This window comes from Macaca nemestrina, chromosome 15 (genome assembly GCF_043159975.1).
Source record: "Macaca nemestrina isolate mMacNem1 chromosome 15, mMacNem.hap1, whole genome shotgun sequence".
Classification (NCBI taxonomy): Eukaryota; Metazoa; Chordata; class Mammalia; order Primates; family Cercopithecidae; genus Macaca; species Macaca nemestrina.
The window spans coordinates 111902310-111912614 of record NC_092139.1 but is presented as its reverse complement, the minus strand read 5'-3'; the positions used below and the strand labels follow the sequence as shown (position 1 = coordinate 111912614).

Sequence of the window (10305 nt, the reverse complement as noted above, 5' to 3'; positions counted from 1 at the left end):
AAATCTCTCATTCATTGCATCAGCCACAAAATCAAGAGGCTCAGCAGGGACCCCGTCTCATAAATCTCTGCGGCTTGGCCCCTGCCCAGTGCTGGCCCAGCGACAGTGCTAATGAGCACTGCAGACCAGCTCTGTCCCCTGCCTGGGCTGGACAGAGGCCCTGGGACACCTGAGGGACCCTGCCTGGGAGGCTGCAGAACCTGCTATTTGCCCCAGGCCGGTGGCGCCTCTGCCTCTGGCCTGGTTTCCATGTGTCCGTGGTGGGTTCCCTGACGTGCTGTCCAGCGGCAGATGAGTAGGAAACACATCCAGGCTCGGGGCAAACCCCCTGCTCGGAAACCGGCCTGTCAGAGGATATCCCGGCCTCTGGACGGGCTCCTGCCTCACTCCTCAAAAAGGGGACAAAGGGCTGGGCGCGATGGCTCACACCTGTAATCCCAGCACTTTGCGAGGCCGAGGCAGGTGGATCACCTGAGGTCAGGAGTTCAAGACCAGCCTGGCCAACATGGTGAAACACCATCTCTACTAAAAATAGAAAAATTAGCCAGGCATGGTGGTGGGTGCCTGTAATCCCAGCTACTCGGGAAACTGAGGCAAGAGAATTGCTTGAACCCAGGAGGAGGAGATTGCAGTGAGCTGGGATCGTGCCATTGCACTCCAGCCTGGGTGACAAAGCAAAACTGTCCCAGAAAAAAAAAAAAGGTCAGGGGTTTGGGGAGGACAAAGAACCAGGGCTTCCTCAGCAGCTCAGAGGCCAAGGGCCACCAGGGGTTCTTCTGAGGGTACGGGGGAGCAGCCCATGCTGCAGATAGGGCCCAGGCTTTAGGCTACAGGAAACCAAAGGAAGCCCCAGCCAAGCCCACAGCGGACATGAGCAAGGATTTCTCCTCCCTGACAGTGTGCAACCCACCAGACACGAACGCTGAGCTAGCAGCCACCATCAGCAGGGACCTGGCATGTTCTGTGGGCAGGACCTCTTCCACTGCTCAGAGGAGCAGCTCACTTGAGCCGAATAGGTGCTCAGGGGCAGTCAGGCTCAGCAGCACGCGGGTGGCACTGCCCGGGAGCCCTGCTGGAAAGGTACAGAGCAGAGTTGAACACTGAAGGCTCTGACAAGTCCTGCGTGATGCACGCCCCCAGCAACCCCAAGAGACGCATGGAGGCAGGTGCCGTCGTCACTCCCCTGCACAGATGAGGAGGAGGCCCTGGCACAGAAAGGCAAAATAACCTGTCCGAAGACGCACAGCTGGGGAGAGGCAAAGCAGCATCCCTCGGGCCCCTAGCCACTCCCTCATGCCCCTGCCTCGCAGCAACAAAAGGGCTGAGGGGCAGCAGCAACAAGGAGTCCCAGAGACCCAGGCCAGGCTGGCCTCTACAGGCAGCAGCTTGCCACACTCCCTGCTGGACGTGTGCTTGGATCCAGTGCTGTCGAGCAGTTTCCAGGCCAGGCACGGTTCTCAGCACCGGCATGCAGCGGACAAATCCCTGCCCCCTTGAGGCTTCCATTCTAGTGGGGAGGGAGGGACAATAAAGAACAAACAAGGCCAGGCACGGGGGCTTGCGCCTGTGATGGGAGGCAGGTGAATCGCTTGAGCCCAGAAGTTCGAGACCAGTCTGGGCAACATAGTGAGACCTTGTCTTTACAAAAAAGAAAAGTTAAAAAATTAGCCGGGCATGGTGGTATGCACCTTAGTCCCAGCTACTCGAGAGGCTGACGTGGGAGGATGGTATGAACCCAAGAGGCAGAGGTTGCAGTGAGCTGTGATCACACCACTGCACTCCAGCCTGGGTGACAGAGTGAGACCCCGTCTCAAAACAAAAAAGAATAAACAGCCACACACACAATGAGACAGGAGGGTGTGAAACTGTCCTGTGAAACCCTGAGAGGAGGATGAACAGGCAGGAAGGGACTGGCCAGGAGCCTTCTGCGTGGACTGGCAGGAGGCAGAGGCTGCGGTGGGTGGATGGAAGGGACAGGATCCATTTTCTAGCTATTTTGGAAACTCTACAAAGCCCGCCATTGAGCAGATGCTGGCAACAGATGCAGGAAGCATCACAGACCCCCAACTCATACACCGCCATGGGGGACTCAGGAGAGGGAGCAGGGCTAGGTAGGGGGCCACGGTCAAAGGGGGGCCCACGGGCACTAACCCACAGTGTCTGAGTTCTGTGGGCTTCTCCTGCATGGCAAAGGTTTTGATGGAGGCAAAGAGATGTCTTCATACAGGACTTGTCAAAGCCTTTAATATTCAACTCTGCCCTGTAACTTTCCAGCAGGGTTCACAGGGAGTGCCACCCACGTCCTGCGGAGCCTGGCTGTCCCCAAGCACCTATGAAGAAGCCTTCCCAGCAATTCTGATGCTCACTCAGGTGAGAGGGTCCTCCTATAGGTAACTTGGCACAGGAGCCAGGTGGGGACAGGGAAGTGACCGCCACCCCCCTACAGCTCTGCTAGCCTTCTGCCTCCAGCTCCAACCCACGCAGAGCAGGAGCGTGCCAAGTCCCTGCTCCCAGGCACTGCCTTCGGCTGAGCATCAGGGGACCTCCACCCCAACAGTCATTAAATTTGAGTAAGCCTTTAATATCTTCTCAGGGCTCAAAGCTGCATTTCCAGCCTGAGTGGCCAGCCAGAGACACACTTAATCCTGAGGTCCGTGGGCAGAGGCCACGTCCTTCAAAGTCAAGTGGTTATTAAAGAACTGGCACTGCCAGCTCTACCAGCGAAGCCCTCCTGGTTCCCAAAATGAGGAGATTGAGGAGTTGAGGTTGGTAGACTGTTGCCCCAGAGCCAGAGACGTGGGGCCCATCTGAGGAACAACACGCCAGCCTTCCAGCCACTTCTAGGACCCACTCTTCTTCCCCTCCATGTGCAGCCCTCCCAGGGGAACCTGAGCCAGGGGCATTACCTTCAGGACGAGCCTTGGGTTTCTTGAGGCCTCCGTCCAGCATCAGCTCAAAGGCAAAGGACACATTATGGACCTGCCAAGGAAGCAGGTGGGTCAGCGTTGGGGTCCAACAGTCGTTCCCACCCACTGCCCACTGCTGGAGGACAGCCAGCATGGACAGGACCGAGCCTTTGCAATGCTGACGTCCACAAGGACCCAGTGAACCTGGGGCAGACCACAGGGTGGGCAGAGACGGGTGAGCAAGTCTGCAGAGGGCCACATGCACTCACTAGGTGGTTCTCACCCCTCACACTGGTGATCTGGGCTGAGAGATGGAAGGATGAGGTACCCGGCCTGCTCTCGAGGGCTCAGGGCCACCAAGAGCCTGCTCTGCCCCAGATGCCAGCCACATGATGAGAAGTCACAGTGACCCCATTTTATCTATTTATTTACTTACTTTTTTTCAGACAGGGTCTAGAGCACAGGCTAGTGCAGTGGTGAGATCTCGGCTCACTGCAGTCTCTACCTCCCAGGCTCAAGCCATCTTCCCGCCTCAGCTTCCCCAGTAGTTGGGACTATAAGCACGCATCACTGTGCCCGGCTAATTTTTGCATTATTTTTATTTTTTTTAGAGACAGGTTTTGCCATGTTGGCCAGGCTAGTCTCTAACTCTTGGACTCAAGTGATCCACCCGCCTCAGCCTCCCAAAGTGCTGGGATTACAGGCGTGAGCCACCGCGCCTGGCCCACAGTGACCCCATTTTACAGACAGGGAAACCGAGGCCCAGAGAGGATGAGTCCCGTGCAGAGGCACGCAGGCCTGGGCACTGCCTCAGGAAGGGCTGTAAAGATCTGCAGGTGAGGCTGTGTCTCTCTGCAGGATGAGGTGACTTCAGGGGAGGGAGGGCCCCAGCACTGAGTAGGGACAGTGGGCCGGTCAGAAGGGAAGTCAGACCGACGGTGGCTGCAAGGGTCAGCCTGCAGGACCTTGGTCCTGTTAGAGCTGCAGAAAGGCGGCCACCTCCCCCCGACCATGACTTCCCCTGAAATTAAAGGGTCTATTACTCCTCAGCCCCCAAGTGTACTTGAAACTTTTATTCTCCTAATGATGGCTGAATAGGTTTAAAATAAGAGCCTTCTGGGCTGTGTTTAAAGACCACTCAGAGGGATGCAGGTGATGAACTAGGTTACATCCAGCCACCCACCTGCTGCAAGACAAGGCTGATGGGAGGAGGGGACATCAAACCATCAAACAGCAAACAAACACAGATGTTATAGTGCAAGGGACTTCAGGGCTCTTAGTAATCAAATATCCTGGCTGGGCGCGGTGGCTCACACCTGTAGTCCCAGCACTTTGGGAGGCCAAGGCAGGTGGATCAATTGAGGTCAGGCATTTGAGACCAGCCTGATCAATGTGGTGAAACCCCGTCTCTACTAAAAATACAAAAATTAGCCAGGCTTGGTGGTGCGCACCTGTAATCCCAGCTATTTGGGTGGCTGAGGCACGAGAATCGCTTGAACCCGGGAGGCGGAGGTTGCAGTGAGCTGAGATCGCGCCACTGCATTCCAGCCTGGGTGACAGAGCAAGACTCTGTCTCAAAAACAGACAAAAAATTCCTTCAACAATCATATTTTCATGATTTTGAGGTCAATGAATCAGAAACATGAACAATTTTACTTGCAATGTAATTTAATAATTAACCTGGAAAAAGAGGCTTCCCTAGGTTAATCAAATGCACAGCACTGGAAAACAGCTTTGGAAAAGCTTCCACAGCACACACAGCCTGTGCTCGGAGAAGCAGAGGGGCGAATGATGTGCCAGCGCCAACCGCGAGACGGTCTGGCTAGTCACGGGGTCAGTGGGGAAGGCACAGCCTGGCAGGAGGGCAGGTCATGTCCACCCATGGGCGGGAGCACAGCAGACCGAGACCCTGCTCCAGAGGCCAACTCAGATGCTGCCAATGGGAGCACCGGGCAACATGGCAGACACCTCAACCCTGCAGGACAGCCTGCCTGGAGATGGGGGAGTGCTGCACCAGGGCTGGGCCTGAGGATGGCCAAACACTGGCAACAGGGGAGGAGTGTGAACGGACCGTGTGGAAGGTGCAGAACACAGCTTCCCTAAGGAGAGAGCAGGGAGCGACCTGCGGGTGCTGGGCACCCACCATGGGGTCGGTGTATTCGGTACAGGCTCCCTTTCCCCTCCCGGCCCTGTGTGAGGTGGGTATCATCTTCTTTCACAGAGGAGGGCGTTGGGCTGAGACGGGCTAGGACATCGGTGCCCTAAAAAGGCACGGGGTGGCCAGATGCAATGGCTCATGCCTGTAATCCCAGCACCTTGGGAGGCCAAGGCGGGTGGATCACGAGGTCTGGAGTTCAAGACCAGCCTGGCCAACATGGTAAAACCCTGTCTCTACTAAAAGTACAACAATTAGCCAGGCATGGTGGCAGACACCTGTAATCCCAGCTACTCAAGAGGCTGAGGCAGAAGAATCGCTTGAACCCAGGAGGTGGGGGTTGCAGTGAGCCGAGATCGTACCACTGCACTCCACTCTAGACAGAGTCTAGAGTGAGATCCTGCCTCAAAAAATAAAAAATAAAAAGGCACAGGGCTCAAAGGCATGGAACCAGGACTGAAACAGAATCTATGCCTGTTCTCCAAGAGCCTCCCACCTCCACTCCCCTAGCAACACAGGTTCCTTTAGCTGACCACCGTCCATATCATCAAATGAGCTCACACGCACGTACGCACATGCACACTCAAACACACAACAGGCTTGACCCCAAATTGAGATGGAGACAGGATAGCAAAGAGGGGGAACAGTGAGAAAAGATTTTTCTTTTAAGAAAGGATTCTTCTCCATTGTAAAAGTCAGCACCAATTTGGACTGGTCTTTTTATATGTCTCTCCCGTGCACCTCTTAAGCCTGAGGAATCGTGTTCCGCGCAGACGGAGTGGATGCTTAGGAAGAGCTGGGGATGAGATGCGTGACACGCAGAGACACTCAGAGACAGCTGGACGGTGCGATCAGGTGATGAGGTGGTCACCGCTGCCCCATGAGAGAACAGTTTAAGGGGAGAGCAAAGCCCCTTCCAAGCCTCACTGCTCTGCAGCCACTTGGCCCCGCAGTAATTTGTTTTGAAGTGAGATTTTCCTTCTTCTTTCTTCTCAGGCTGAGGAAATGCCAGGCAGGAAATTGCCACCCTCCCATGCCTGTTATCTCTCAGGGCCATGCCTCCGCCCCCAGCCCTCTTTCATGCCCCGCAGAGAAGTGTGAGCCCAGGTCCCTGGATACCCAGCATGCAGCTCCTGGTGAGGCCTGGGGACCACTCACCCCAGCCGTGACTGCAGTGGGAGCCCCTAAGGCCCAGCGGAGACCAGGCCATATACACACCTGCTCTGAGCCAGCCACATGGGCAGAAATCCTTTCTCTCTGTAATTCAAAAGGTTTTAGTCAACCTGGCCAGGTGAGGAAAGAATAGAGGGTTCTGGAATAGGAGTCGACCCTCCTGGCTCCGCCCTTGCTGGCCGTGCAACCCTGGGCTGGTCTCTAAGCCTTCCTGAGATTCCCTGTCCTCATCCAGTAATGCTGAGGGGGAAGCAGCTCACGTCTTCTAGGAGTGAACTCCAAGTCTTCAGGATACACCCCACTCCACAGAGACAGGGAACCTGCAGAGTCTCCCAAAATGATGACCGATGGCTGCAAGGTGCTTAGCATGTGGCCACTGCAAAGTAAGACTCAAACAGTGGCTTTGCAACAAAAAACCGAAGGCCACACTCATGCGTCTGAGGTAGCTCACGGGGCATGAGCGTACAGGCCCTGAGCTGTCCAGTGTGGTATTTTTTAAATCCAATGCAATTGTTTAAAACCGTAAGTCATCACTACCCTCAGGGACAGCAGTTCACGATGCATCTCTGGTTTTGCTCACTGAACCTCAGTCCCTCCTCCAAAAATATGGAGCAGCTGTAAGGATTCCCAGAGCCAGAGCAAACGCACCTTGGGGTCTCAGCCCACAGGAGACATTAGCAGGGGATGTCACCAACGTCCCATCTGCAAGCAGTTTTGAGCACACGGGTGCTGGGCCCAGCCTGAAGTGGGCGAGTCCTCCACAGCAGGGGTCGTGAGGACTACAAGGTAGATAATAAATACTATGGGCTCACGAAGACTTTGCCAGCAGCTGCCAGGAGGAGAAAGGGAAAAAAGGCAGGGGCTGGAGGAGGAACTACTGACATCCTCCCATCCTCCGAAGGAGAGTGCTCCAGCCGCCCGCAGAGCCAGGCCACCACCCCAGGCTCCCTTTCTCCTGAGTGAACAGGATGAATGGTGTGCTGCGTGCTATACCTGAAAATAGCCTTCCCTTCCTCGCTCCGATTCAGAGGGGAAGGCGGATGACTCAAGCCTCCTCAAGCCTCGCAGGCCAGGGCAGCAATTGTCAAAGACTTTCATCCCAGTTTCAAAGGGAAGAAGGCCAGGGCCCAGGAGATGATGCCTCTGACATTTGTACAAAGCCTCGTCTTGGAAAGAAACCAGCTCTAGGTCTCCTGGCTAAACTCACTGTTCTCGCCAGTGTTCTTATTAATTTGAACAAAGAAAAGATCTCTCCAAAACAATGTGTCTGCAACCAGCCACGTCGGGGCCTGCAAACGCATGCGCTTCTTCGCTGGATGGTCTGCCCTTTCATTTCCAGGATGACAGCACAGGCACCCATGTTTCCTGGTGAGTTCTGCACAATTCTGCTCATTCCCTCTGCACTCCTTCTTGCTCTCTCGCTCTCTCTCACTCTCTCTCGATTCAACATGGACTCCATGTGCCAAGACCTCTCTAATCTGTCCTGATTCCATCTCAGCATGCAAGACAGGAACAACATTTGGCCACAAGCAAACAGACTGTAATGTGCCAGAAGTGGGCAGATTGATAAACACTGGCCCCATTTCTGCTATTTCTCTGGCTGCCGTCACCAGCTTACATTGTCTGCCTCCCTGACTCACGGGTCTAACACTTCGGGAAAATAAAATGACAGATGCCCATGAATCCAAAGCAACATAGACCATCCATGGCCAAGTTTTTAAAGGCAATGCACTAAACACTGCTGTGAGAGGCTTGACTGCGGGAAGCCCTGGACAGAGGGCAGACAGCAGGGAGGGGCCCGCGCACAAGGGCAGGGACAGCAGGACCGGGTGGCGTGGGCCAGCCCAGATTGAAAGGAATGACCCAAATGACCCTATTAGAGAAATTTTTCTAAGAAAACAATCCACGGGAATGAAAAAAAAAAATCTATATCAAAAAGATGCTCTGTTGTTTCTGTAGGGAAAAAGATAGAAACACGTTCAAGCTGACTGCCCAAGAATGGGGAACGGGAAGACGCTGGTAACAGAGCCATCCTTGGAACTTTGCGCCACCACTGGAGATGGTATTTGGGAAGCTTGGGAAGCAGCAGAGAAAACCACAGGTGCTGGAGCTGTGGCAGAACGGGGGAAGGGTTTACAATTCTACCGAGATGTGACCATTTTTTAATTATTAAAAATTGGTCCCATGAAAAAGACCCCAGAGAAAATGTGGCAAACAAAACTCGGATGCGTTGTGGACGGCTGATGGGCTTCTTGTTTCTTTTGCTGAGCGTTACACCTAATTGCAATATCACTTGTGCAATCTTTACTTTTTGAAGAATGCAGCCAGGCTGCAGAAAGAGCTGCTGGGATAGTCTATGCTCTGTATTTCAATGAGCATTTCTTGGACCACTACCAAGGATGGATACCAGGCACATACCTTCTGATCGAAGCTTTCCGGAGTCAGGTAGAAGTTGTGGAGAGGAACAAAATAGTCTTCCAGAAGGCCCATGAGCAGAACCAGGTACACGCCGTCTGCAAACTGCAGAGAACGACTTGTGATGTTTCCGGGCAGGGTGAGGAGTTGGCAAATGCTTTGCACAAACTCAAGGGGGGCATACTTTTTCTCCAGAGACAGGGTCTCACTCTGTCACCCAGGCTGGAGTGCACTGATGCAATCAAGGCTCACTGCGGCCTCGACCTCCCAGGCTCGGGTGATCCTCCCTGAGGCGATTCTCCCACCTCAGCCTCCCAAGTAGCTGGGACTACAGGCACACACCATCGCACCCAGTTAATTTTTGTATTTTTTGTAGAGACAGGGTTTCGCCATGTTGCCCAGGTTGGTCTCAAATTCCTGGTCTCAAGTGATCTGCTGGCCTCAGCCTCCCAAAGTACTGGGATTACAGGTGCGAGCCACTGCACCCAGCTGGAAATATTTTCTAGCAAAGCAACCCATCCCTCCTCTCACTTTAGGCAGGAGAATCTGGAATCAAGTGAAGGCCTGAACGTGAAGTATTTTGAGACCTGGCTCCTAATCTAGAAAAAAGCAAAAGGAGAGGTGGGCTCTCACACATGGGGCACTGCAAAGACCAGAAATGATGGGTGTGTGGAGCTGAGTGCAGCTGCCTGGCTAGGACTGTGCCTCTGGAACTGTCCCCCACTGCTGACCCCAGGGATAGTACTGACTCCCATCACTCAGGGCTGTTGTGAAGACACAGCGAGATGGCAGGCAGGGAGCACCTGGCACATGTGAGTGCTCCATCAGCATCAGCTGCTGAAAAGATTCATTCAACTCTGCAGGGTGCAGAGCCGGGACCTGGTGGCCCTCACCACTCTGTCTTGCAGCAGAGACCACAGTGAGTGCGGCCCCAGCCTCCAGGGATCTAGAGCTGCTTTCAACATGGTAGCCAATGGCCTCATGCAGCTATTTAAATTAAAATGTTTTTGTTTGAATGTTACTTTTTTTTTTTTTTTTTTGAGATGGAGTCTCGCTCTGTCGCCCAGGCTTCAGTGCAGTGGCATGATCTCGGCTCACTGCAAGCTCCGCCTCCCGGGTTTATGCCATTCTCCTGCCTCAGCCTCCCTCCCCAGTAGCTGGGACTACAGGCGCCCGCCACCACACCCGGCTAATTTTTTTGTATTTTTAGTAGAGACGGGGTTTCACCGTGTTAGCCAGGATGGTCTCGATCTCCTGACCTCGAGATCCGCCCACCTTGGCCTCCCAAAGGCTGGGATTACAGGTGTGAGCCACCGCACCCGGCCGCTAACTTATTTTTTATTGTGATAAAATATACATAATCTGAAATGTACCATCTTAACCATGTGTGAGTGCACAGGTCAGTAGCATTAAGTACATCCTCACTGTTGGATCACCCTCACCACCGCCCATCTCCAGAACTTCTTCATGTTCCCAAAGTGAGACTCTGGCCCCCAATTCTCTATTCTACCCTCCCCCCAGCCCCTGAGAACCACCAATCCATCCGCTCTCCATCTCTATGAATTTGACTCCTCTGGGTATCTCACGTAAGTGGAAGCACATATCCATTTGTCTTTTCGTGTCTCGCTTATGCTGACCTTTCTCTTTAATTTAAAC

At 53.9% G+C, this 10305-nt stretch overlaps 1 protein-coding gene across 6 annotated transcripts in view; it reads right to left on the bottom strand.

Moving 5' to 3' along the window:
• LOC105464308 (parvin beta) overlaps positions 1 to 10305 on the bottom strand; it is a 138927-nt gene that overhangs the window by 4681 nt on the left and 123941 nt on the right. For 5 of the 6 annotated variants that reach the window (XR_976769.3, XM_011712087.3, XM_011712088.3 and 2 more), the window contains exons 11-12: positions 8653 to 8754; positions 2907 to 2979 (exon numbers count right to left, since the gene is read on the bottom strand). Coding sequence is in view for 5 of the 6 variants with exons in the window: in XM_011712087.3 (XP_011710389.1) it covers positions 2907 to 2979; positions 8653 to 8754 (175 nt within the window). In the remaining variant the exon portion in view is untranslated. The remainder of the gene's footprint in view (positions 1 to 2906; positions 2980 to 8652; positions 8755 to 10305) is intronic. The other variant, XM_071080724.1, reaches the window with a different exon arrangement.